At 44.8% G+C, this 27,410-nt stretch overlaps 2 protein-coding genes across 6 annotated transcripts; one reads left to right on the top strand and one right to left on the bottom strand.

Moving 5' to 3' along the window:
• The first annotated feature begins 990 nt into the window (after nt 1-990).
• Nucleotides 991-17,237, top strand: zgc:153031. Of its 2 annotated transcripts, XR_005946407.1 has the most exons (7): nt 991-1,200; nt 2,266-2,315; nt 6,080-6,176; nt 7,818-7,944; nt 10,707-10,822; nt 12,732-13,019; nt 15,545-17,237. XR_005946407.1 is itself a non-coding variant. In XM_041215517.1 (6 exons), exons 1-6 carry the CDS (start codon nt 1,115-1,117, stop codon nt 15,624-15,626), a joined length of 558 nt encoding a protein of 185 aa, XP_041071451.1. In that variant the 5' UTR covers nt 991-1,114; the 3' UTR covers nt 15,627-17,237. The 2 variants fall into 2 exon arrangements, 1 of the variants encoding a protein (XP_041071451.1); XM_041215517.1 differs by lacking the exon at nt 12,732-13,019.
• Nucleotides 17,238-22,576: 5,339 nt separating this feature from the next.
• mterf2 (mitochondrial transcription termination factor 2) lies at nt 22,577-27,094 on the bottom strand. 4 transcript variants are annotated; one of them, XM_041215489.1, is made up of 2 exons: nt 27,021-27,094; nt 22,577-25,412 (listed from the first exon to the last, which is right to left on the bottom strand). In XM_041215489.1, the coding sequence occupies exon 2, from the start codon at nt 25,390-25,392 to the stop codon at nt 24,214-24,216; it is 1,179 nt and encodes a 392-aa protein (XP_041071423.1). In that variant the 5' UTR covers nt 25,393-25,412; nt 27,021-27,094; the 3' UTR covers nt 22,577-24,213. The 4 variants fall into 4 exon arrangements, with proteins under 4 accessions (XP_041071423.1, XP_041071419.1, XP_041071421.1 ...); XM_041215485.1 differs by lacking the exon at nt 27,021-27,094 and adding an exon at nt 26,760-26,842; XM_041215487.1 differs by lacking the exon at nt 27,021-27,094 and adding an exon at nt 26,046-26,182.
• Nucleotides 27,095-27,410: the final 316 nt, after the last annotated feature.

A 27,410-nucleotide genomic window follows, 5' to 3' on the forward strand; every position in this document is an offset into this window, starting at 1 on the left:
CCATCATGAAGAAATCTGACAAATATAAAATTAGCTTTCCCCCAGGGACAAGTGAGATTGTTTAGCAGCCTTTATGAAGCTGTCCAAATCCCAGTTGCACCTCAGCTATCAAGGTGTAACTTTTTCAAGGACTATTGCAGCAAAACCAACAGGGTAAAAGTGGAAAACAAAAACAGAATTACCCGGAAAAACTCAGCAGGTCTGGCAGCATCGGCGGAGAAGAAAAGAGTTGACGTTTCGAGTCCTCATAACCCTTGCACAGAACTGAGCCAATATAAGGAGAGGGGTGAAATCTAAGCTGGTTTAAGGGGGGGGGGAGGGGGGAGAAGTTGAGGGGGGGCTGGGTTGGTGTGGTTGTAGGGACAAGCAAGCAGTGATAGGAGCAGATAATCAGAAGATGTCACAGACAAAAGAACACAGAGGTGTTGAAGGTGGTGGTATTATCTAAACAAATGTGCTAATTAAGAATGGATGGTAGGGCACTCAAGGTACAGCTCTAAAGTGGTTATGGTACTGGGCTTGTAACCCCAAGATCAAGAGTTCAAATCTCACCATGGCAAATTATGAAAAAAAATGTAATTTCATCTGAAAAGGAACAGATGGAAATGTGTTTGTGCTCGAAAGAGTTACAGCTCTAGTTGGGGTGGGGTGGAAAGACTAGCGGGGCATACAAGATTTAAAAATAATGGAAGTAGGTGGGAAAACTCTTTATAAATTCTTGGAAAAAAAAAACAAAAGGAAGGGGGAAGAAACAGAAAGGGGGTGGGGACGGAGGAGGGAGCTCAAGACCTAAAGTTGTTGAATTCAATATTCAATCCGGAAGGCTGTAAAGTGCCTAGTCGAAAGATGAGGTGCTGTTCCTCCAGTTTGCGTTGGGCTTCAGTAAAAGTGGAAGTTCGTGTCAATTTCACTCTTGTGGGCGGGGCTCAGCACCACACACCCTCTGTAGGGGTGACTAGAGGCAACTTTCCATTTAACTGGCTGCTTCAGCCAGTCAGCTCTGCAGACTCGACTCTGGTAAGCCTGTAAGCTCAGTCTCCGGCGGTGGGAAGAGTCGGTTCTCCCCTGACCCACCCTCAGAGCTTCCTGGTCCTGCCTCAGCTCTGGGATCGGAATGGATGGGAAACCCGTGCGCCTGATCGCGGCAGCCGATAGTAACATGGGCATCGGTGTTGGTGGAAACGTGCCCTGGGTCCTACCGTGAGTATTAAAGCTTTTATCTTCAACTGTGCGGGACCTGTTTGTGGGCCTTTAGAGTTTTTTTTGGGGGGGCGGGGGGGGGGGGCTGCTGGGAATACAGAGGGAATTGTCGGTGGGGAGAATGTTTTACTGCAGTGGGCTCCTCCCTCTGGTAATATGGGAACTTTGAGTCGTCTGCCTGCAATAACCCAACCCAGCCAGCCCTCCAAGCAAGGAAATGGCTAAAACTTGAACTCGATTCTGCGTTAGAGTTTTTGATCTTTTCAATCATGTGATGCTGCTGCATTTTTAAAAAAAAATGTCTGGCTTCACCACGATGCTGGATTCCATTCCTGGTTTAAACCTCCTTGCTAATGAATATCTGTCCCAGATATCTCTTCACTGGTTCACACTTACCAGTCCCGCTGAGTGTCAGGACCAGGAGGAATAGAGGATTTGGTGGGGGGTGGGGGGTGGGGGGACTTCGGGCGACGCAATGCATCCCCCTCTCCGGCTGCTCTTGCCAGGCAGGGGGTGAAAAGGGGCAACGGCTTTCCCCTCCCGACAAGCAGCGAATCATCACTGTCGTCTACGTGCCCGAGCCGAGTGGCACGGGCGACGGGTGGGCTTCCGAGCGTCCCGGTCGTAGCAACAGTGAATGAGCCTGGCTGCTGGAGTTCCAGTTCAGCTGGGTCTTTAATGTTGTCTACGCTGCTTCCCTCGCTGCTTCCAGCGCCTTGTGGTGGTCTGGGTCCACCCGCAGCTCTTGGGGAACCGAGTAGGGTGTTGACACGAGAACTGCCAACCCCGTCCACGCTGTTGACCTGATGATGATTGTTTGTAATGACCATGTTTGGCTGGGGTAGCAAGCCTAAATGTTTAAATGCTTACAGGGGCAGGACCAGGAGGAAGGTAGGATGGGAGGGCATTAGGGTGACACAACACACCCGCCCTGTGTGTAAGATCAGGCTGGGGGCACACTTCTGGATGGACCCAGTAATGGCTCCAACATGTGGTTATCTTTAATGGAGGTAAAATCCTGCCCGATAAATCTTGTATATCTAAGTTGCAAATTCTCTTCTGCAGGAATGAATCTAATTACTTTCTTTCAAGGATAACTACCGTATCCACCCCAGGTATGTTGGCATGTTGATGCAGAGAATCACTTGCTGAGAAATTATCAAACTCCTGTTCTAGCTTGCAATTCCCTTTCCGCTGAACTCAAACATTGCCAATCCTGTTTAACTCTATCCATAATCTCCCAGCTTTATCCTTTGCTTTATTCCTTTGTCCAGGTGATAGTTAGTTTGTTTGGGGTAAAAATAATCCCCCCCCCCACCCCCAGGAAAGCAAAGCTGAGCCAAGGGATGGACTCACGGGGACACTGTGGGAGAAACATTTCCCAACTGGTGTCTGACATCAGAGGTCCAATTGAGAGTAAGGGGGCTAGTGTGAACTGATCACTCCTAGAGCTTTCCCCATTTCCAGTTCAGCACCTTTACAAGTAACATTCAAAATGAAAGCACAAATCATTTATCACCTTTGAACCACTACCTCAGATCGCACCATTCAGAATGTTCTAGATGTATTTTTTTTGGGATCTGTTCGTGGGATCAAAGATTTGCAGGTAAAACTGAAATGGAACAATGGGTTGCCTTTAAGGAAGATATAGTTCAGCTATAGTCATGATACGTTCCCACAAGATGGGAAGGTAGGACAAAGAGATCTAGAGCTCCCTGGATGATGAAAGAGAAAAAAGAGTTCATAGATGTCAGGTTGATAAAACAAATAAGAGCTGAATATTGTAAGTTCAGAGGGAAATGGGGGAAAAAAAGAAATAAGTGAAGCAAAGAACGAGTATGAGAAGAGACGAGCAGCCAATATAAAAGGGAATCCAAATATTAAATAGTAAAAAGGTGGTTTAAAGGAGGACTGAACTGATTAGGGTCCAACAAGTGATCTATGCATGGAGGCGAAGGGAATGGCTGAGATACTAAATGAATACTTTACATCTGTCTTTACCAAGAAAGGTGTTGCCAAAGTCATAGTGAAAGCGATGGTAGTTGATTTATGAAATGGGCTAAAAATTAATAAGGAGGGGCCATTTGAAAGGCTGGCAGTACTTGAGGATAATAAGTCACCAGGGCAGGATGGGATGCATCCAAGGATACTGAGGAAAGTAAGGGTTTAAATTCTGGAGACACTAGCCATAATCTTCCAACCTTCCTTAGATACAGGGGTGGTGCCAGAAGACCAGAAGACCAGAGAAGGCTGAATTGCAAATGTTATACCATTGTTCAAAAAGAGTGTAAGGACAAAGCCAGCAACTACAGGGCAGTCAGTTTAACCATGGTGGCAGGAAAGTTTGTCCAGGATTATTGTTTCTAAAAGCTTAACAGTCACTTGGATAAATGTGGATTAATTTAGGAAAGCCAGCACAGAGTTGTTAAGGGCGAAATGTTTTTAACTAATTTCATTAAGTTTTTCAATGGAGGGTTGATGAAGATACTGTAGTTGATGTGATGATAGATGTGGACTTTCAAAAGGTGTTTGATAAAGTGCTCCATATCAGGCTTGTCAACAAAGTTGATTCTGTGGGCTTCAGAAAAAACAGTGGCAGCATGGGTACGAAGTTGAAAGCAAAAAACTGCGAATGCTGGAAATCCAAAACAAAAACAAAAATAAAAATACCTGGAAAAACTCAGCAGGTCTGACAGCATCTGCGGAGAGGAATACAGTTAACGTTTCGAGTCCGTATGACTCTTCAACAGAACTAAGGAAAAATAGAAGCGAGGTGAAATATAAGCTGGTTTAGTTGGGGGGGGTGGGTGGTGGTGGGACAGGTAGAGCTGGATAGAGGGCCAGTGATAAGTGAAGATTGCCAAAAGATGTCATAGACAAGAGGACAAAGAGGTGTTGACGGTGGTGATATTAGCTAAGAAATGTGCTAATGGTGACATTAAGGGTAAAAAGCAGGTTGAGCAAGGTACAGATAGCCCTAGTGGGGGTGGGGTGGGGGGAAGGGATCGAAATACGCTAAAAGGTAGGGATAAAACAATGGATGGAAATACATTTAAAAATAGTGGAAATAGGTGGGAAAAGAAAAATCTATATAAATTATTGGAAAAAAAGGGGGATCGGAAAGGGGTGGAGAGAGTTCATGATCTAAAGTTGTTGAATTCAATATTCAGTCCGGAAGGCTGTAAAGTGCCTTGTTGGAAGATGAGGTGCTGTTCCTCCAGTTTGCGTTGAGCTTCGCTGGAACATTGCAGCAAGCCAAGGATGGACATGTGGGCATGAGAGCAGGGTGGAGTGCTGAAATGGCAAGCAACAGGGAGGTCTGGGTCATGCTTGCGGACAGACTGAAGGTGTTCCGCAAAGCGGTCACCGAGTCTGCAACGAATGCAGTAGCCTAAATTGAGGGAAGTGCAATTGAAATGCTGCCTCACTTGAAAGGAGTGTTTGGGCCCTTAGACAGTGAGGAGAGGGGAAGTAAAGGGGCAGGTGTTGCACTTTCTGCGGTTGCATGGGAAGGTGCCGTTGGAGGGGGTTGAGGTGTAGGGGTTGATGGAGGAGTGGACCAGGGTGTCATGGAGGGAACAATCCCTGGGAATGCCACCGGGGGGTGAAGGGAAGATGTGTTTGGTGGTGGCATCATGCTGGAGTTGGCGGAAATGGCGGAGGATGATTCTTTGAATGCGGAGACTGGTGGGGTGATAATTGAGGACAAGGGGGACCCTATCATGGTTCTGGGAGGGAGGAGAAGGTGTGAGGGCAGATGCACGGGAGATGGGCCGGACACGGTTGAGGGCCCTGTCAACCACCATGGGTGGAAAACCTCGGTTAAGGAAGAAGGAAGACATGTCAGAGGAACTGTTTTTGAAAGTGGCATCATCAGAACAGATGCAACGGAGGTGGAGGAACTGAGAGAATGGGATGGAGTCCTTACAGGAAGCGGGGTGTGAGGAGCTGTAGTCGAGGTAGCTGTGGGAGTCGGTAGGCTTGTAATGAATATTGGTGGACAGTCTATCACCAGAAATTGAGACAGAGAGGTCAAGGAAGGGAAGGGAAGTGTCAATGATGGACCACGTGAAAATGATGGAGGGGTGGAAATTGGTAGCAACATTAATACATTTTTCCAGGTCCAGACAAGATCATGAAGCAGCACCAAAGCAGCCATCGATGTACCGGAGAAAGAGTTGTGGGAGGGGGCCGGAGTAGGACAGGAAGAAGGAATGTTCCATATACCCCATAAAGAGACAGGCATAGCTGGGGTCCATGCGGGTAATGGTGAACCTTTAAAAAAACACTTGTTCAGCCCAAATTGGGATATTGTGTCCAATTCTGGACACTGCATTTAAGGAAGGATGTGAAGATCTTAGAGAGGGTGCACTAAAGATTTCCGGGGTGAAGGAGTTATGCAGATAGAGTGGAGAAGCTAGGGCTGTTCTCCTTAGGGAATAGAAGTTGAGAGGAGATTTGGCAGAGATGCTCCAGAGGTGAGGGGTTTCTGAAAGTCGGTAGGAAGAAACTGTTCCCATTGGCAGAAGGATTGAGAACCAGAGGATACATATACAGTGAATAAAAAAAAAAAACAATGGTGACATGAGGATAGACCTTTTTACACAGCAAGTAGTTAGGGTCTGGAATGCATTGATGAGTGGGATGGAGGCAGAGTCAATCATGGCTTTCCAAAGGGGATTGGATAAGCACATGAAGAGAGAACAATTGCAGTTTGGGGAAATGGCGGGATGGTGGGACTAATTGTCTTTCTTGCAGAGTGCCAGCACAGACTTGATGGGCTGAATGGCCTCCTGCTGTGCCGAGGTCATTCTTTGATTCTAAATACAACTGTCAAATTGAATGAAACGGAGATCATTTACACTCTTTGCAATTTCAGGCAAGAAAAACCTTGTGATCTGGGGTAAAGGAAGTGCCATTAGAGACTGTTTATCTTTGCCAAACTGCTATTGTGTAGTTTTAAGCAGAACATTGAGGTAAGTCGTACGTGACTTGAAGTTGTCACAAAGTAGAGAAATTGGACTTACAAAACACATAAAGGGCGCAATCTTCAATCTCTTCACTGGGAAACTGACAACTTCAAGTTCACAGGTGGAGATGTGAGCCTTGAAATCTTTGGAATGTAAATTCTTAATGGATTGAATTGTTAATTGGTTTGTCACCTGTCATCTCAGCTCATCAGCCCTGTTCTACAACTAACCTTCCTTTCATTACCTATGTACTTGAAAATATTGAGACCTCCTGGATCCCTAGCTGCTGTCGTGAACACCAAATGTATCATAGCAGTCATTTTTGAGATGAATTTTGGATGAAAGTTGGGAAAAGTAGGTCAGATGATCAAGAGCCCTTTGATACATTAATACTCCATTTTACCTTCCCAAAATGGACACAATTCTGAGGGGAATTGAAGAAGTCCATGGCTGAACATGGACTCAACCATTGAGTGAACTGCTGTGTGTGAGGGATCACCATTAAAGACAGGGCCACCCCCACCATGTTCAACCAGCGCTCTTGACCCATGAGGCAGTGTAAAGTTATTATGGGCCCAATTTTAACTCTGCAAGTGGGTAGGTTTTGAGTGAGGTAAAATCGGGTGGAATCTTCCTGGTTCCACTGTGGGGGCGCTTGAAGGCAAGACTGGGAGGAGAGTTGGGGAGGATGGCATTGGGTCAACATGTTTCCACCTCTGACTGATCTTGCTGGAGGTGGGGTGGAACCAGGAATGGTTATTTCCGCCCCCCCCCCCACTGCAGAGGAGGGTAGGCAATTTGAATAAATGCCAATTTGTGGGCAGATTGGGGGTGCTGTTGAGATCTTGGTGGCTGGCCTGGAACCTAGGAGGCCTCTTACCAACTCCTCGCAGCGAGTGGTGAACTACCCAGCGGAGGGGTTCCCTCTGGAGTGGTGGCCAAGCAGTTCTTTATTTTCCAAAAGTTTAAACCTCTTCAGAGGGTGCCTCAAGGTGGAAGCGCCATAGACGGCGGAGGCACTCGATTCGATTGCACTAATGGACTTGTTGCCAGCAAGTGCATGATCAGGACCCAAAAATGGATCCGACCCATGGTTATTTTTAAAGAGGGCAAGATCGCACTCATAGTGTCTCAGAGAGCCTGAGAATTGAACTGAATTTGGGTGATATCAACGAAGGAGAGCTCCAATTGAAACTATAAAGGGTGACATGTTCAGAATGAGCTTTTCTTTTGAGAAGTATTGCCAACCAATCAGCACCCTTTTCTCATGCAGTATAAATTGTTGCTCCCTTTGAAATTTGGTATTCTTGTGTCTGTCCTGATGAGTGCAAGACGAAAAGCTCCAACTCTTTTTTTCAGCAAAATATATTTCTTTGATTACAAATATCGCTGTCAAAGTAAAACTAGCTTAGATCCATTTGTTGAGAAAATTCCTTTTATATCATTCTCCAATACACAGACCCCTTGGGACTAAAGTAGCTCCCATTTATTTCCTGTACGTTGATCAGAGAACGAAGCACTGACAGTTAAATCTTATGAAGAATAATTTAAAAGTAGGTAAATATTTCAAGAATGATTTAAATCTATAAGTTACAACATCTCCTAAGAAAGTGAATGACTTTAATTTTACTTTTGTTTTAAAATCAGTTCTGTGCCTGAGAATGCGAACTATCTCTGCCGTGACCTGCCTAGCGCTATTCAACTGTGTTCGCTCCCTCCCTTGAGTAAAGAGATTGAAACAATATGGGTTATAGGTGGCGTCAAACCTTTTGAGGTAACAATGTGAAAACAGTATTAAAGTTGTGCAGCGTTTATCAGATCAGGTTGTGTCGGTGTTCCACCATTTAGCTGCTCTCCTGTTCACTGGGGAGATGACACAGCCTCAACATGTGGGCTTTGCATTGACACCAGCTCCTGGTGCTTTCGCCAGACAGCCTGTTATCTACAGGAGAAAGCTGCAGCCTCTGCTGATGAGCTCGTCTGTCTTAGCTCAACTAGTCTCTCCCTATTCTGCAACGCTGTGAATTTCCTTGGGTTTGCGGTCAATTTAGATTTATATTAAAGACGTAGACTTGGGTGTGCTGGACACAATTTCAAAATTTGCAGATGACACAAAACTTGGAAGTATTGTGAACTGTGAGGAGGATAGTGATAGACTTTAAGAGGGCATTGACAGCCCGGTTGAATAGGCGGAAATGTGGCTGATGAAATTTAACGCAGATAAATGTGGAGTGATTCATTTTGGTGGGAAGGAATGAAAAGAGACAATATAAAATAAAGGATACAATTCTAAAGGGATGCTGGAGCAGAGGCACCTATGGGTACATGTACATAAATAATTGAAGGTCACAGGACAGGTTGAGGAAACGTTTAATAAGGCAGATTGAATCCTGGCCTTTCCAAATAGAGGAATAGAGTACAAAAGAAAGGAACTTATAGTGAACCTTTATAAAACACTGGTTCGAAGTATTGTGTCTAATTCTGGACACACTTTAGGAAAGATATGTAGGTATTAGAGAGGGCGCAGAATAGATTCTTGAGAATGAGGGACTTCAGTTATGAAGATAGATTGGAGAAGCTGGGGCTGTTCCTCTTGAGAGAAGGTTAAGAGGAGATTTGGTAGAAGTGTTCGAAACCATGAGGTGTCTTCTGGACAGAGTAGACAGAAACTGTTCCCTTTGGCAGAAGAGTCGAGAACCAATAGGCACCGATTTAAGGTGATTGGCAAAAGTAGCAACAGTGACATGAGGAAAAGCTTTTTCACATAGCGAGTGGTTAGGATCTGGATTGCATTGTCTGGGAGTATGTTGGAGGCAAGAACATGTATACACATTGCGCCTGATTCAGCTAAACAAAATAAGTGACAGTCATTTGCTGACTCATTCCTCAGGGCAATGCCTTGACAAACAGGGTCAGGCTGCCTGGTTTAAATTTCAAACAATGCTTGGCAGTTAACTGCACCACTGATAGTGACTGACATTCCCCACTGCATCACCACTTGCCAACCAATCAGCACTCTCTTCACATACAGTATAAATTGTTGTTTTCCCCCTTTATATTGGTATTCTTGTGTGTGTGCTGATGGGTGCAAGGCAAAAAGCTTAGACATGTCTCTTTTTTCAGCAATACAAAGGATCTATAGCAGCTATTACAAATGTTCTTATGTTTCTTGTCAGTTCACATTCATATTGTACTTTCCCTTCGTTTATCAAATTTTTTGTCATCATTTGCTGAATTTTAATCCACCCAATTCCTCGGGCTTACTACTGTTTTGGCAACATTATGATTCTCTTCCTTTAATCTAATACTATCTTTAACTTCCCTGTTAGCCATGGTTAGACTTATGTTGCCAAGGAAAACCTTATATTCCTTATAATCACTGAAAATTATGAATTAATTCTTTAAATGTTTGCCATTATCTTTAATGCAGTTTCCCAATCTACCTTAGCCAACTTGCCCCCTCATATCGCAATATAAGGCACTCCACACCACCCAAGATCATGATCTCCCTGGGAGTGGCAAAAAACAGGTTAAAAACCCAGTTTGAGAAGAAAAATATATGAGAAACTCTCTCCTCTGACACCATCACTCCCTTGCCCACCTTACCCCACCCCAAACTTGGAAACCAAAGCAGATCAAGGTAATCATTTTCTCTCCCTGTTGCCAGTGTGTATCTTGTTCTCATTTCGCTTTCAGACAGCACTGACCTTTATTCTGTTATTAACATGTTCTGCTATTTTGCTTTCAGACAGGGCTGACCTTTTATTCTGCTATTAACACCTACTATGGACCAGTGCTTTTTGTTCCTTTATTACTACCATTCCCACTGTCTCTTTGCCTTTTGTTCCATGACGTCTTTGTAATTTAATCTCCCCTGTCCTTTAACCTGTCCCTGAGCTTCCCCTCTTTGCTCCACCTGACTCCCCCACCCCGCTTTTTCAACAGCATAAAACCCATCACGTTTCAACCTCTCTTCAGCCCTGAAGAAGAGTTATATTGGATTCAAAACATTAACTCTATTTCTCTCCAAAGATCCTGCCAGATCTGTTGAGTTTTTCCAGCACTTTCTGTTTTTATTTCAAATCTTCAGCATCTGTAGTATATTGCTTTTAATTGGGATCATCACTCTGGCCCTGATGATTTGCTGCTGTACAAACTTCCACCCCAGCCCCCCCAGCTAGAAACAGATTGAGTTGGATTTGGACATTTTATATTGTGCCGTGGGCTGTTCTAAGTTCATTATAATGTCACATGATGAGGATTATTTGCTTTCTGCTGTGTAATCACTAGCTAATGATGGGCTAGTTTTGCTGTAGGCAATTTTACTGGAATTGAGTTGATAAATAGCAGAACCACAGCACGGTTTATATGAACAGGGAATGTTCCAGCCAGTTCACATTTCCAGTGACTTGCTCCAGGAGAAGAAAATTGTGTCAAACTATGTTTAAGTATATGAAAAACCCCATTGTAAAGCCCCCAGTAGTTACTGCCTGTGAGTTGCAATGCCAATAATTGATTTCTTGTTTCTGTACACAGGAGGCCATGAAACATCCGGACTGCGACCAGATTTATCTAACAAGTATCATGGCTAAATTCAATGCTGATACTTTCTTCCCGCAATTTGACCGGGAGACGTTCAAGCTGCTCGATGAGTAAGATTCAAAACCTTTTCCTTTTGCTTCACCACATGGGGGAAAACGGTTCAACTGGGGTGGGTGAAAAAAGTTCCCAGGGAAGCCCAACCCAAACTGGAGGAACAGCACCTCACCTTCTGATTTTAGGCACTTTACAAGCTTCCAGATTCAAGTTTGAGTTCAACAACTTCAGACCAGACCAGGAACTCTAGCCTCCATCTTTACCCATTTTTTTTAAAATAGAATTTTTTTATTTTTATTTATTTTTACATATTTTGTTTTTTTATTCATTTTTAAATTTTTTTATTTTTAATTTATCTTTTTTTTTTATCCTTTTTTCCCCCAGTCACCTCACTGCACACCCCCCACCACAGGCCATCAGTTACTAGTTCACACCCTTGTTCTGCTATTAACACACTCTGCTTTCTTGCCTTTATGCCACTATCAGCACTTTCTTTAGTCTTTAACACTACTATTAACACTCCCTTTGTCCTGTGTCCATGACATCTTTGTCAAATTTCTCCTTAGGTCCCACCTGCGCCTGACTTATTTTCTTCACCCGCTCCACTCCCTCTTAAACAGTATAAAATCCATCACATTTCTATTTCTCTTTAGCTTGGAAGAAGAGTCATACGGAATCGAAAATTTAATTCTGTTTCTCTCTGCACAGATGCTGCCAGAGCTGCTGAGTTTTTTCAGCATTTTCTGTTTCAATTTGAAATGGTTGCCAATCGGGACCAGGCGAACACAGTTGATCCCCAGTTGATTGGGCAGTTGACTTTTTCTCAGTGGTAAACTGTTGCTGCTGATTGCTGCTTACCATTCAGAAAATGTCATTACTGGTCAGCTTTTGCAGTTTGGGGAAAAAAACAGTTGTCACCTTTTTTTTTGGTTATCTTGGTTAAACCCAATTTATGAAAAGAAATTATAATTACAGCAAACCCACTCCTATAAAGGAAATCCTTGTGCATCCCCCAATATCAGGATATGTGTGCAATTGTGGAAAACTAGTGAAGAAAGGCATTGACTGTAGCTCTTAAGTTTCAAACTTTTATTGGAGAAAATATTCAGTCAAACCTTACAGAAATCCCATATGATTTTATGATATAAATTAATTCCTAATCCCATAAAAGGGAAATATATATAGTGACCAACCCTGAATGACCCACCCTTAGCATCAGGCATGATGTGTGCAATTGTAGAAAATATTTGAGCAAGAAACTACTTATGATACAAGATACTATTTAAGTTTAAACTTTTATTGAAAAAAAATACAAACTAAATGATACATAACTTAAAAAAAACACTTCCTTTACAAAACTTAAATGCACAAATTTACCTCCAGGAAACATTGCCTCTTGTTCAGGTCCTGAATCCTGTCTGAGATGTAGATGTACTGAGTGCAGTGTCCCAGGCAGGATTATCAACTCTTATGAAATAAACTAAGGAACACTTCAACCAGGGGGTGGGGGGTGCTGGGCACTGGTGACTGAGAGCAGAGGCCATCCGACCAGGTGGGAGAAGGAGGGGTGCAGTTTCAACATGGGAGTGGGTGGGGAGTGGGTGGTCTTGGGACCATAACAGGGAGAGGGGTGTTTTAAAATCAACTAAAACTTACAACTTATCTTGTTGACTCGCAACATTATCATCTCTCTGCTGGCCCGCTCACTCGCTCACTCACTCACTCACTTAGTCACTCGCAGTTCCACTTGAATCAATCAAACTCACCCTGAGGACTCCCAGGATCAGCCTCCACAGGCTGTCCTAGAAATACCAGACAAAAGGCATCCCTTAAGGGATAAGGGACAATCCCTTAAGACACAGGACAGTTCCTCTGGGATCAGGGAGTGGGAACCTGGGGGCGATGTATTTATAAATGTGCAGATGAAATTTAACATTATAATGAATGATTCTGAACTAACTTTAGGAGAGTCTGAAGGAGATTGCGGAGTGATGCCAACATTGCAGGAGAGCATTGTATAAAAGAGAAGACGGAGCCATGTTATCTAGCTGAGGACATCTAGCACAGTTCTCCTAAAGTTTTTCATCCTGTACATAACAGGACAGAATTGCAAGAATACCAAACTTGAAACACGGTAGAGTGTTGAACGAATACTTCACATCCATCTTCATCCAAGAGAATGAGGATAAAGATATCGATCTCGGGGAGAGAGACTGCGATGTTCTTGAGCAAGTTGATACAGGGAGTGACAAGGTATTGGAGGTGTTGGCAGGTTTAAAAGTGTACAAATCTCCAGGTCTGGATGATTTGTGTCCCAGACTGCTGAGGGAGGCAAGAGAGGAGATCGCAGGGGCTCTGACCCAAATTTTTAATTCCTCTCTGGCCACGGGGGAGGTGCCAAAGGACTGGAGAACAGCTAACATGGTTCCGCTATTTAAGAAGAGTTGTAGAGATAAGCCAGGGAACTACAGGCCAGTGAGTCTCACGTCAGTGGTAGGGAAACTATTGGAGAAAATTCTGAAGGAGAGAATCTATCTCCAATTGGAGAGGCAAGGTTTGATCAAGGATAGTCAGCATGGCTTTGTCAGAGGGAGATCATGTCTAACAAATTTGATTGAATGTTTTGAGGGGGTGACCAGGTGTGTAGATGAGGGTAGTGCAGTTGATGTAGTTTATATGGATTTCAGCAAAGCCTTTGACAAGGTCCCACATGGGAGGCTTATAAAGAAGGCAAATGCACATGGGATACAGGGTAATTTGATAAGGTGGATTCAAAATTGGCTTAGTTGTAGCGGACAGAGGGTGATGACAGAAGGATGCTTTAGTGACTGGAAGCCAGTGTCCAATGGCATACCATAGGGATCTGTGCTGGGTCCCCTATTATTCATCATTTATATAAACGACATAGATGACTATGTGGGGGGTAGTTTGCGGATGACACAAAGATTGGCCGGGTGGTTAACAGTGAGGTTGAGTGTCTTGGGCTACAGGAAGATATAGACGGGATGGTCAATGGGCAGATAAGTGGCAGATGGAATTTAACCCTGAAAAGTGTGAGGTGATACACTTTGGAAGGAGTAATTTGACAAGGAAGGATTCAATGAATGGCATGGCACTAGGAAGTTCTGAGGAACAAAGGGACCTTGGCGTATGTGTCCATAGATCTCTGAAGGCAGAGGGGCATGTTAGTGGGGTGGTGAAAAAGGCATATGGGACACTTGCCTTTATCAATCAAGGCATAGATTACAAAAGTAGGGAGGTCATGTTGGAGTTGTTTAGAACCTTGGTGAGGCCACAGCTGGAGTACTGTGTGCAGTTCTGGTCACCACATTATAGGAAGGATGTGATTGCACTGGAGAGGGTGCAGAGGAGATTCACCAGGATGTTGCCTGGGATGAAACATTTAGGTTATGAAGAGGTTGGATAGACTTGAGTTGTTTTCGTTGGAGCAGAGAAGACTGAGGGGGTGACCTGATCGAGGTGTACAAGATTATGAGGGGCATGGACAGGGTGGATAGGGAGCAGCTGTTCCCCTTAGTTGAAGGGTCAATCACAAGGGGACATAAGTTCATGATGAGGGGCAGGAGGTTTAGGGGGGATGTGAGGAAAAACCTTTTTACCCAGAGGGTGGTGACGGTCTGGAATGCGCTGCCTGGGAGGGTGGAGGAGGCGGGTTGCCTCACATCATTTAAAAAGTATCTGGATGAGCACTTGGCACTTCATAACATTCAAGGCTATGGGCCAAGTGCTGGTAAATGGCATTAGGTAGATAGGTAGGTCAGGTGTTTCTCACGTGTTGGTGCAGACTCGATGGGCCGAAGGGCCTCTTCTGCACTCTGTGATTCTGTGAAATAGTGCACGAGAAAAGGGTGCTGATTGGCTGGCCAGTGCTCTCATCAGTTCCTTGAATACTGTGTCTAGATTGGGTTCTCAGGAACGTATCGGAAACATCCGATTCCTGGGGGACAGGATGAGGGTGGGGAGAATGAGGTTGATTACTCTGTTGAAGTCTAAGGGAGGAGGAAAGAGTAGAAAATTTATTTCACGTTTGAAAGGGTTTAATTTAGGTGGGACCCTTATGATGAGAAACAAAATACTAACTGGAATAGAAATGGTTAAGCTCCAGGCTAGCGCAGGTTTAGGGGGATGCACAGGACACGGGTACACATTTGGAAAAAGGCAAGTCCAGGACTGATGTTAGGTTCTAAGGATTTCCCACATCGGGGGCGCTAATATTGAGAATTTCCTGGGGAGTCCTCCTGATTGGCTGTGATAACTTTGGTGGAAACCCCAGATGCACCGTGTATAAAGAGTTTCCACCAATCATCTGCCAAAGTTACAGCTGATCAAGGAGGACCTCCGAAGAAACTCCTGGCATATGTTTCTGTGGATGATTGGCCTAGATGGGTTGAACGGCCTCCCTCTTCTGCATCTGCCCTTGAGATCCCACAGTCATATCTAAGGTATTCTCTATATCAGGGGAATCTCTGTTCAAAGTGGATCTAATTTAAGATACTGCTCCTTCCTCCGCATCACTTTCAGTGAAGGGGGCTTTCAACCATCTTGGTGTTCCTTCCCTCAAATCCTTCACCTCTTCGATGTTCAAAAGCCTCCTTAAAATCTACCTTTTTGACACTGGGAGCCTGTATGATGCAAATAATTGTGAAAAAAAACAACTTGGGATGCTGTTCTTTTGACAAGGAGTAAGCTTCAGTATTTTTGATTATGTTCATAGAGTTACATGGATTTTGCACGTGATATCTTTTTGTTTCTATCAGGTTTCCAGGAGTTCCAAGTGAAATCCAAGAGGAAAATGGCATCAAATACAAATTTCAAGTCTTTCAAAAAGTTAGCAAATAACAAATCTAAATATTAAACCTTGTGCGGCTAGTATTGAGTTACAAGTGTGTGAATCTTATGGTGTGTTGGAGTTTAAGGTTAAAGTGAATTTTAAGGAATATCTGAGGAAATTCCAATATTTAGAACATTTTTTGGATTATGGGATGAGAAGGATCAGAAGAGATTCCAAGTGGGTGAGTGGATTTGAACTCTCATTGACCCAAAGGATTGATGTCGTGAAGATCAATTGTCTTGAATGTTTCAGGGGTGAATTTATATATTACAGCTCAGAAGAAGGCCATTCAGCCTGTTGTGTTTGTGCTGGCTCTCTGCAAGAGTGATTTCCCTTATCCCATTCCTCTGCCTTTTCTCTGACGCTCTGCATTTCTTTCTCTTCTCATAATTATCCAAATCTCTCCTGAAGGCCTCGGTTGTCGTAGCTTAGTATTTACAGTACAGAAACAGGCCATTTGACCCTACTGGTCCATTCTGGTGTTTATGCTCCACGCAAACCTCCTCCCACCCCTCTTCACAAACACCATCAACATGTCCTCTGTTCCTAATTTTGTCCAGCTTCCCTTTAAATGTGTCTATGCTACTTGCCTCAATTACTGCTTGTGGTAGTGAGTTCCACATTCTCACCTGGATAAGGACATTTCTCCTGAATTCCCTATTGAATTTATCAGTGCTGATCTTATGTCTAGTTTTAGTACACACCCCCCCACCACATCTTCTGTACATCTATCCTATCAAACCTCTTCATAATTTTGAAGACCTCAGCAGATCACCCCTTGATCTCTCCAAAGGACACACAACTGGTCAATCATTGCTAATAGGTATAACCTCTCAGTTCTGCTATAATTCTAGTCATTCTTTGTGATCCTGGGTTCTTGAAAAAAAAATAAAATAAAAACATCCTTCATAAGAATGTTTTCAGCTGTTAAAATGTTTCTGGGTCTCTATTTCCATTCTCATATCAGGACTGGTAGGGGCAATTTTTAAAATCATGATCTAACATTAGTGGACATATGGAATGCTTTGTCTTACCTATCATGGTTCAAACTCCCCGACTTAACCCTTCAATTGCTCTGAGGTGGAGTTTTTTCAGGTTGATTTTAGTATTCATGTATATAATTGGTGTTACCTACGACCTTCACAGAAGCTACCTTGTCTAACGGAGCGATGCACACTATTACAACAGGAGAATCATTCTCAGCAAGGTTTCACTCTATCAGAGAGAGAACCCTGATCGAACGGGTTAACGATATCCGCCCATTTGCTGCAGAGCCTGGACCACCAACAAAATGTGAATGAGAGCTGTTGGTACAGCACCCAGCTGGTGGGCTACCACTCTGTCCCTTGGGGACAGTAAAAAAGTCAGCCACAAAGCTTGTTGCTTGAGAGAGCTGATTTTATTCCTTTGGTGCGTGATACTTTATGAAACTTCAATGTGTCATAAATAATATAACTTAATATTATTGGATGAAAAAAATTGTTCAATGATTGAAACACAGTACAAGTTTGTAAGAAAATCCTCTTTCCTTCATTTAATGTGTTGTGAATGAGTCAGCCCTTCCATATCAGGTCTTGGCATCTAAATCAAATGTGGACATTAAACTGTGTGTAACACAATTCTGATCGAGTGTCTGTTTCCAGGTTCCCATTCACCCTCAACTCAAATGAAGTTGAAAGAACAAAATCAAATAGTTATTTGTTGGTGAAATGGCAAGCAGATTAGAATTGATTCTGAAAATCCAGTTCACATTGAGAATTCCTGACATGTTTGCAGGGACAGCTTGATTTTGATTCATTAACTTCAACACAAATAACATTTTATAAGGTGGGGGGTGGGCACCATGTAATTTTCTTTTTTATTCAGTTCTTTACTAATGTAAACATTTAACAATACCTCCAATACCCATCCCTGACTACCCTTCAGAAGGTGGTGGTGATGAGTTGTTGCCTTGAACCGCTGCAGTCCGTGTGGTGTAGGTACATCCACAGTGCTGTTAGCGAGGGAGTTCCAGGATTTTGACGCAGTGATGATGGAGTGGCGATATAGTTCCAAATCAGGATGATGTGTGTGACTTGGTGGGGGCGGAGAGAGATGGTGTTTTTGCAGCACTGCTGCCCTTGTCCTTCTATATGGTAGATGGTTCAGAGTAGGAGATGTTTTTGAAGAAGTCTTAGCGAGTTGATGCAATGTACCGAGCAGATAGTATTCACTATAACCACAGTGCAATGGGGGTGGCAGGAGTCAATATTGGCAAGGAGACCCAATCAAAACCACTGGATGGTGTTGAGATTCTTGAGCGTGCAGGTATTGTGCACTTTAGCCCACTAGATGGTGCAGTGGCTTTGAGGGTTCGTGATGTGAGGTGAACCACTCTTAATGGAATCCTTTGCCCTACCCTTGTGGACACACAGTGTTGGTACAGCTAGTCCAGTTCAATTTCTGGCCAATGGCGATCCCCAGGATATTGATGATGGTTCATCGGTGGTATGTGGCTGGGTATTCTCTGTGAAGCTGCCGTTACCTGGCACTTAGAATGTTAACTGCAACCTTTCAGTCCAAACCTGGACGTTATCCAGGTGCTGCTGCAAGGTAACATGGGCTGAGAAGAGGTGAATTAATCTGAACACTGTGAAATTATCAGAGAACAGCTCCAATCCTGATGTTGTGACAGAGCAAAGGTTGTTGATGGAGCAGTTTAAGATAATTGATCGAAGGACCAGTCCCTCTCCTCCACCATCCTCCTCCGCTTGGCTGAACAACTACGCACATTGAACAAGAACAACTTTAACTCCACTCACTTCCTCCAAATAAAAGATGTTGCTCTGGGTCCCTGCATGGGCCCTAGCTATGCCTGTCAGATATGTGGAACATCCCTTGTTCCAGTCCTACTCAGGCCCCCACCTCACCTCTTTATCCAGCACATTAGTGATTGTATTTGTGCCATTTCCGGTTCTCTCTGAACTGGAAGTTTAATAAACTTTCTTTCCAATTTCACAACCTCCACGCCCCTGACCCCTCAACTTCATGTGGTTCATCTTTGACTTTTCCCTTCCTCTGATTCTCTCCCTCCATTTCAGGCAAAAGGCTATATATGAGTATTTATTATAAGCCCACTGACTCCCACAGGCACCTCAACTACACTTCCTCACACCCAGCTTCCTGTGAGGACTTCATTCCATTCTCCCAATTTCTCACCTCTGCTGTATCTCTCTTAATGATCAACCTTCCATATCAGTGCCCCCAGTGTGCTTTCCTTTTGCCTCAACCAAGAAATCTCTGCCCTGCACCATGGTTGATAGGGCCCTCGAATGTGTCCATTGTATTTCTCACGATTCTGCCCATCCTGAAATGTAAACTCTTTCAAAATCGTCACTGGAAAAGAGGAAGAGTTGCTAACAGGAACTTGCCTATCTCCTGAAGAACAGTCCAATATCCTCTGTTCCCTCAGTCCACTAACTGCAGATATATTCACTGAAGAATGAACAACCTGTTCATTCCTGGAGGGGTAGTGGGGAGTGACATCACTGAGAGCAATTTTGGGGCAACACACATTAAGGAGACCTTGCAGAAGAGAGCTGCCTAGATTTACCAGAATGATACCTGGACTCCAAGGGTTAAACTATTAGATTTTACAAACTAGGGTGAATTCCATGGAATTTAGATGGTTAAAAGGCGATTTGACCAAAGTTTTCAATATATTAAGGAGAATAGATAGGATAGATAGAGACAAACTATTTCCACTAGTTGGGGAGTCTAAGACGAAGAGGTATAATCTAAAAATTAGAGTCAACCATTCAGGAGTGAAATTAGGAAACACTTCTACACACAAAGAACTCTCTTCCACAAACAGCAATTGATGATAGGTAAATTGTTAACTTAAAATCTGCAATTGATAGAGTTTTGTTAACTAAATGTGTTAAGGGATATGGGGCAATGGTGGGCATATGGAGTTAGATCCCAGATGAACCATTATCTCATTGAATGAACAGGCTTCAAGGGGCTGTATGGCCTCTTCCTGTGTGCCTGGCTCCTTCGTACTTTTGTCGAGTGAAGAACAAGGAAAAACATACTAAAACGTTGGCTGCCATTTCCTTCTTGCAAGCAATAAACTAATTATCTTCCTGAAGGCGAGGTGGGGAATTAACCAAAGCAATCAGAATTGGAGCAGGAAGTGCGAGTGAAGTCAGTTCAGTGAGTCACCGATACATCGCCAAGCCATGTGAAATCTAACTGTGTGATATTTCCAAGTCTGTACGGTTAATGTGGAGGTCTTGTGCAGTGGGTGGGTTCATGACCTTTGAGCTATAAGCTTTAGGCTCAAGTCCCACTCCGGGTCCTGATGGCCAAGGACAGTGTGTTCATAATGCAGATAAACAGATTTTTGAGTATCAACCTGTAAATCCTTCCAAGACACACCAATGGCAGGTGGAAAGAGCGGGAGAGATTCCTGGTCAGCCATGTGATGGAAAGAATGTCAGAGCCTCTACCATCACCATCCATAGCTCCAGACAACAACGAGTTGCCACTGCAACTCGGACTCCCTGAGTGAACTGTAGCACCACCGCAAGCAGTTAGGAAATGGTTTGTTAGGCATTTATTCCAAGGATGTTGGGGTACAAGAGTAAAGTTTTTTTTCCCCTTTATTCTTTCATGGGATGTGGGTGTCACTGGCATTTGTTGCCCATCCTTAATTGCCCTTGAACTGAGTGGTTTGCTAGACCATTTCAGAGGGCAGTTAAGAGTCAACCACATATATAGGCCAGACCAGGTAAGGATGGCAGATTTCCTTCCCTAAAGAGGCATTAGTGAACCAGATGGGTTTTTACAACAATCAATTATAATTTCATGGTCACCATCACTAGTTTTCAATTTCAGATTTTATTAACTGAATTTAAATTCCACCAGCTGCCATGGTGGAATTTGAACCTGTGTCCCCAGACCATTAGCCTAGGTTACTAGTCCAGGGACAGTTCTGCTACTCCATCATCTCCCCCATGTGAGTGCAATTATTAAGGGCATTGTTGATACCACCCCTGGTGTACTGTGTACAGTTTTGGTCTCCTTACTTAAGAAAGGATGTACTTATTCCAGAGCGAGTGCAGCAGATATTCACTAGACTGGTTCCTGGGATAAGGTGATTGTCCTATGGGGAAAAATTGAGTAGACCTATATTCCCTGGCGTGCAGAAGAATGAGGTGAGCTCATTGAAACATATCAAATTCTTAAGGGGTTTGATAGAGTCGATGCTGAGAGGTTGTTTCCCCTGGCTGGAGAATCTGCTCTTGGGAGGCACAGTCTTTGGATAAAGGGTCATCCATTTAGGAGTGAAATGAGGACAAATTTCTTCACTCAGAGGGTTGTAAACCTTTGAAATTCCCTACCCCAAAGGAGCTGTGGATGCTCAGTTTTTGAGGATATTCCAGACAAAGGTCAATAGATTTTGGGCCACTGAGAGAATGAAGGAATATGGAGATCGGACAAGAAATTGAACATCGTTCAGGCTGTGATCTTACTGAATGGTGGAACAGGCTTGAGGACACAGATGACCTACTTCTGGTTCCTATTTATGTTCTTATCATAGAAAGTCTTGCTTTTCTACCTTTCACCATCTCAGGATGTCCAAAAGTGCTTTACAGCCAATTAAGTAAATGAAGTGTGGTCACTGTTATAATGTAGCAAACACAGCAGCCAACTTATGCACAGCAAGCTCCCATAACCAGCAATGATGTAAGTGACCAGATAATCTGTTTTGTGTGCTGCAGAAGTATTATGGCAACAGGTAATGAACCTTGGATGAAGAGTAGATAATTGGTATTGTATCCAGGTCAGAATAAGGGTTAAACATCAACAACAGAATGGCATACAAAAAATGGCATGATGCACTGCACTCATGTTTTCAATAATTTCGAGATATTCTTGGCATCGATCAAGACATTTAAACCAATCAATAGCTGACAATGAGGGCACTCTCAGGAACATGACTGAGAGCTACCGCACACAAACACTGCTCTCTTCATTTTACCCTGTCAAGTTTCACAGGCCGGGGGGGTCAGTCTGCTGTCAGTCAGTCAGACTAAAGATGGACTCTGGTTCCCCAGAGAATACTTGTGGGATTTACAAGAGTACGTTCTCTATCCGACAGAGCTGGGGCTTTCAGGAAGACAGTGCAGAAATTAACAAGAATCTCTTCAAACACCAACAAGTGTATTCAATCAGAGCAAGTTGCATCGCATAAATCTCCAGGTGTAAGTTCATTCAACCCTAAAGGACCAGAGTTCTGGGTTGTAGTATTATAGTATGGAACAGCAAAGCAAGAGACAAGCATTTAAGGAGGAGACATTTTACTACATGGGTCAGAACCTGCCGCAACATCCTCCATGATTAAAGTAACTTATATGAAACCAACATTACATCATTTTTATTCTGCAGATATGTCAGGTTGTTTAAACAGAAATAATCAGTAACGGAAGAGAGAGAGATGGAAGCAGTTTGAGCTTACAGGTGGTCTGGTGTGGGAAGTGCTGGACATGGTCACAATTGACTGCTTCTTAGCTCCATATTAACTCCTTCCAATAAACATTTATAGACATATAAATGCAATAAAGTTGTCACAGATTTATGGGATATCTGTGGCATTCTCCAAGTTCATCTAATTACCATCTTTATTGGCTTGCAACCAGGTAGATTTGTGAGATCAGAAAGCAGATTAATGAGATGTGACAGGAATATACACCAATTAAACACATCTTTCAACCGGTTTAGATCAAACTGTTCCCACCATTTTAGGCAGTGGTGGGGGCGGAAATCCTTCTTTGAAGGTTTTCCCCTTTAAAAATATAATTTAGTTTAGGATTTTGAAAATGCTATTTCCAGCAGCAGAATCTGATGTAGAAGCCAATGTCAAGTTTGGTCATTGTGCAATGTCTCACAGTTCAAGGAGGAGTGATAGCAAGTATCCAGTGTATAGCCCATTTATTGAAAATCAAACAATAGAATATTGTACAGTCAAAGACAGTTTTCAAAGAATACTTTATTGACTTCAACAAAACAATCACCGAAAACTGTGAATCTTTGGAATTCCCTACCCCAGAGGCTGTGGAAAGTCAGTCATTAAGTATGTTTAAGGTAGAGATTGATAGATTTCTGTTTAACAATAACGTAAAGGGTTATGGGGATAGTGTGGGTAAAAGGCATTGAAGTGTTTGATCAGCCATGATCGTATTGAATGGCGGAGCAGGCTCGATGGGCTGAACGGCCTTCTCCTGTTCCTGTGTTGCGAACTGACTCACGGTGACCAGTCACTGGAAGTGTTTCAAAGTTGTTTAAATGGCACGCAATGGATCTTCACACAGCCACCTGAGTGAGAGAATCCCCATGTTGTGCAGAGGCTGTGTGGATTGGCGATTGCAATGAGCCTTGTGCACTTTAATTAATCACAGGTTTCTGGAGCTTCCCCCTTTCCCCAGTCACACGCGTAGCTCAAACCTTAGAGACTACCCCCTCATTTCCATCACTGCTCCTTTCTCTGACCAACCTGCTCACTGAAAATTACTACAAGCTTGGGGACTGTGTTTATGATACAAATTAATTATCTACAGTTGGAATATTGTATTCTTACCTAAGGAAAGACATACTTGCCAGAGAGGGAACACAGCGAAGGTTCACCAGACTGATTCCTGGGATGGCAGGATTGTATTCACTGCAGTTTAGATGAATGTGGAGGCCAAGAAGGCTGTGGAAGCCAAGGCGCTGAATATGTCTAGGAAGGAAATAGCTAGATTTCTACAGCCTAAAGGGGTAAGGGCGGGAGATTTTTAATTCTTTCCTGGGGTACGGGCATTGCTTTGCAAGGCCAGCATTTGTTGCCCGTCCCTAACTGCCCTTGAACTGACCTTGCTTGGGCATTTCGGAGGGGCAGTTAAGAGTCAACCGCATTGCTGTGGGTCTGGAGTCACATGTAGGCCAGACCAGGTAAGGATGGCAGATTTCCTTCCCTATAGGACACCAGTGAACCAGATGGGTTTTTACGATAATCGATGAAAGTTGTCATGGCCACCATTACTGAGACTAGCTTTATATTCCGGGTTTATGAACCGAATTCAAATTGCACCAGCTATTGTGGTGGGATTTGAACCCACGTCCTGAGAGCTTTAGCCTGAGCCCCTGAATTACTGAATTACTAGTCCAGCGACATTAACGATCAGCCTTGATTACACTGAATGGCGGAGCAGACTCGAAGGGTTGAATCACTTACTCCCGCTCCTACTTCCTATGTTTTTCTAGATAGGAACAGAAAGAGGCCGTTCAGCCCCTCGAACCTGATCCACCATTCAATTAGACCGTGGCCGATCTGTATCTCGTCGTAAGCTCCGTATCCCTTGATATCTTTATCCAACAAAAATCCATCCGAGAGCTCCGATTCACAGCCACCGTCCCCTGCCCCACCCCCTGCACCGATACCCACAGTGTTTGGGGTGAGAGGGGTGGGTGGGCAGGACCGAATGGCCTACTCCTGCTCCTAAGTCCTATGTTCTACCTCAAGCTCATGAGTTGACACAACCCCAATACTCACTACGTGGAATCTCTCCATCTTTACTCCTCAATGTTTAAGGGAGCAACTGGGTTAAATAAGGGTCTCTTTTTCCTCCAGTCCATCTTTCCACAACTGACCTCGAAATCCTTTTTGGTTCCATTCAGCAGTTCCAGACTGTCCCTTTTAACATCATACCCTAAAGCAACTAGCCTCCTGATGCAAAAGTGCACAATCTGCGTAGGCAGCTCGAGCACTGCAGGGCTCGCTCTGACCTGCTCCACCGAAAAGCCCTCCCGCAAAATGGCACCGAGGCGCCCCTCTAAAATGGGAACAGAGAAGTACAGCAAGGCCGGGCAGCTCAGTAGGATCATCTTCAGTCCCTCGTCGGTGCACTGCAATGCTTGCTGGCAGAATGCAGCACTCTCCTCCATTGTCCTGGGGGAGAGCTCGCTGACCAACCCTTTAAGCTTAGAGAGCAGCTTCAGGCGTTCAGCACTGCTGAAGCCCAAGGATTGGAGGACGGTCAGGTTTTCACACACCGCCTCTGGAGGTTTGAACAAGATAAAGGGATTTTGGCTCAGCAGTTTCATTAGCCAGACCCTCATATCGGCTTGGGTGCCACCCAGTTGAAGGTAGCTTCGCTGTAAAGTCTCAATCACAGCCCTGTTCTTGTCCACGCTATTGCAGAAAGTCTGGGGAGAACAGGCCAGCAAGCGGCTGACAATCCTTTTGTTCAGGTTCAGTGTTTGGAAATATTTGATGTTGTCCTGCCGATTCATGTGGTTTCTGACCGTGAAGAAAGATTCTGGGAACCGCTCTACAATTCTCACCAGCTCTTTCTCATTGGCACACAGTTTTCGCCACAACTCCCGCTGGGCGCTGGTTTCTGCTGGCGTGCACAGGACGGCTTCAGGATATCGTTCTAAGATGAGGGCCACCTTCTTCTCCTCAGCTCCCATTTCTTTTAAAATGTTGGCAGTTTCATTGACGTAAGCTACGTCTGCGAGCAATACCCAACTTCGCAGTTGACGAATTTTCGCTACGTCCACCGACAGCCGGTTCAGACTGTCCACAGTCTGTCGGTTTTCCTTTCGCTCTGCGCTATAGGTTGTGAACAGAAGCGTGCCTTTGTAAGCTCCTCTGCTCCACAGGACTGACGAGAATTGATGTTCTCTGCACCGTCCACCGTACAACAATCCCAATCCAAACATCTTCCAGAGAGAACTGGATCCATACATTTCCGGTCTTGGGTATCACCCTGGGCAGAAAGGAAACTAACAATGAATGTGATAACTGCACAACAGCAGAGAAGTTAGAGATGTTTAAAATCACGGAATGGTAAATAGGAAAGAAACTATTTCTAATGACAGAAGATAAAAGCAAAATACTGCGGATGCTGGAAATCTGGAACAAAAATAAAAATTGCTGGAAAAATTCAGCATCTGTGGAAAGGAAGACAGAGTTAATGTTTCGAGTCCGTATGGCTCTTCATCAGAACTGGAACAGCTGTACTGAAGAACAGCCACATGGACTCGAAACATTAACTCTGTCTTCCTTTCCACAGATGCTGTCAGACCTGCTGAGTTTTTCCAGCAATTTTTGTTTTTGTGTCTAATGACAGAAGGGTTGGTAACGAGACAGCACAGATTCAAGGTGAACACAGAACAGCTAAAGTACAGAAGGAAGCCATTTGGCTCATCAAACCTGTGCTAGCTCTTTGCAAGAGCAGCTCAGCTAGTCCCACTCCTCTGCCCTTTCCCTGTAACCCTGCAAATGATTTTCCTTTAGGTGCTTATCCAATTCTGTTTTAAAGGCACCAAAATCTCAGGCAGTGCATTGCAGACCCAAACCACACGTTGTGTATAAAGGGTTCTGCTGTTGTTTCCTTTACCAAACACGTCGGTGTGGTTCCGGGTGCTTGATCCTTCCCCCAGTGGGAACAGTTTCTCCCTACCGACTCTGTCCAGACCCCTCGTGATTTTGGTCACCTCCATCAAATCTCCTCTCAACCTTCTCTTCACCAAGGAAAACAGTCCCAACTTCTCCAATCTTTCCGTGTAACTGAAGTTCCTCATCCCCGGAACCGTTCTCATGAATCTTTTCTGCGCTCTCTCTAATGCTTTCCCGCCTTCCAGGTCTGGACACCATGTTCCAGCTGTGGCCAAAGTGGTTTTTATTTAAGTTTACAGGTTTATCAGAAGTTCATTGGTCTTGTACTCCATCCCCCTATTAATAATAACCAGGGTTCTGCATGTTTTATTAATCACTCTCTCAACCTGACTGACAATAAGAGCCAGAGGGAGAGAGGAAGGGAATTATTTTAAGCACAACAGAGTTGTTTGTGCTGCCTGAAAGGGTGGGAGGAAACCCAATAATAACTTTCACAAGGTGGCGGGGATTGATCTCCCTTTCACTGGGCTAGCACAGGGCCGACGGGCCGAGTGGACTGCCCGGTTTGGGCTGAATCCCGGACACAGCCTGAATCCGGGTCACCCGCCCCAGGCAGACAAGACTGCACCCCCCCCCCCCCCCACCCCCTGACTGGCCGGCTCGGCGGGGCCCAGCAGCCGCCCGCACCGAACCCTGACCCCGGATTCCCACTCACCAGAGCCCGAGGACCCAGCAGCTCCGACTGCCGCCTCCGGGCCGCAGGCTGTCAATCACCGAAACCACGCCCCGTCACTGGCCCCGCCCTTTAGCAGAGACCCCGCCCCGCCACTGACTCCGCCCTTTATCAGAGACCCCGCCCCGCCACTGACTCCACCCTTTAGCCGAGACCCCGCCCCTTTACCGAGATCCCGCCCCCTCACTGAGCCCCCTCCGTAGATCCCGTCCCTGTGACTCCGCCCGCCGACCCATCGTTCACCGGGACTCCGTCACGTCGCTGACCCCGCCCCTTCACCGAGATCCTGCCTCGTCACTGATGCCCCCGCCGTAAGACGCGGCCTCTGAGAATCCAACACTTCCGAGACCTCGTCCCCTATTGCCTCACTTAGCCCCGTCTCTCTCCCCATAACCCCGCCCCAAGTAGCCCGCCCCCGCTGTGGCCCCGCCCCCTTCTGTAGAACCGCCCATGCTTTAGCCCCGCCCCACTTTAGCCCCGCCCCGCTCGTGCCCCACCCCCTCCGTAGCCCAGCCCACGCTGTAGCCCCGGCCCATGTCACCACACCTGCTTCTGTAGCCCCGCCCTACTTTAGCCCCGCCCCGCTCGTGTCCCACCCCCTCCCGTAGCCCTGCCCCCGCGGTGGCCCCGCCC

The sequence above is a fragment of the Carcharodon carcharias genome, chromosome 21 (assembly GCF_017639515.1).
Source record: "Carcharodon carcharias isolate sCarCar2 chromosome 21, sCarCar2.pri, whole genome shotgun sequence".
NCBI classification, from domain to species: domain Eukaryota; kingdom Metazoa; phylum Chordata; class Chondrichthyes; order Lamniformes; family Lamnidae; genus Carcharodon; species Carcharodon carcharias.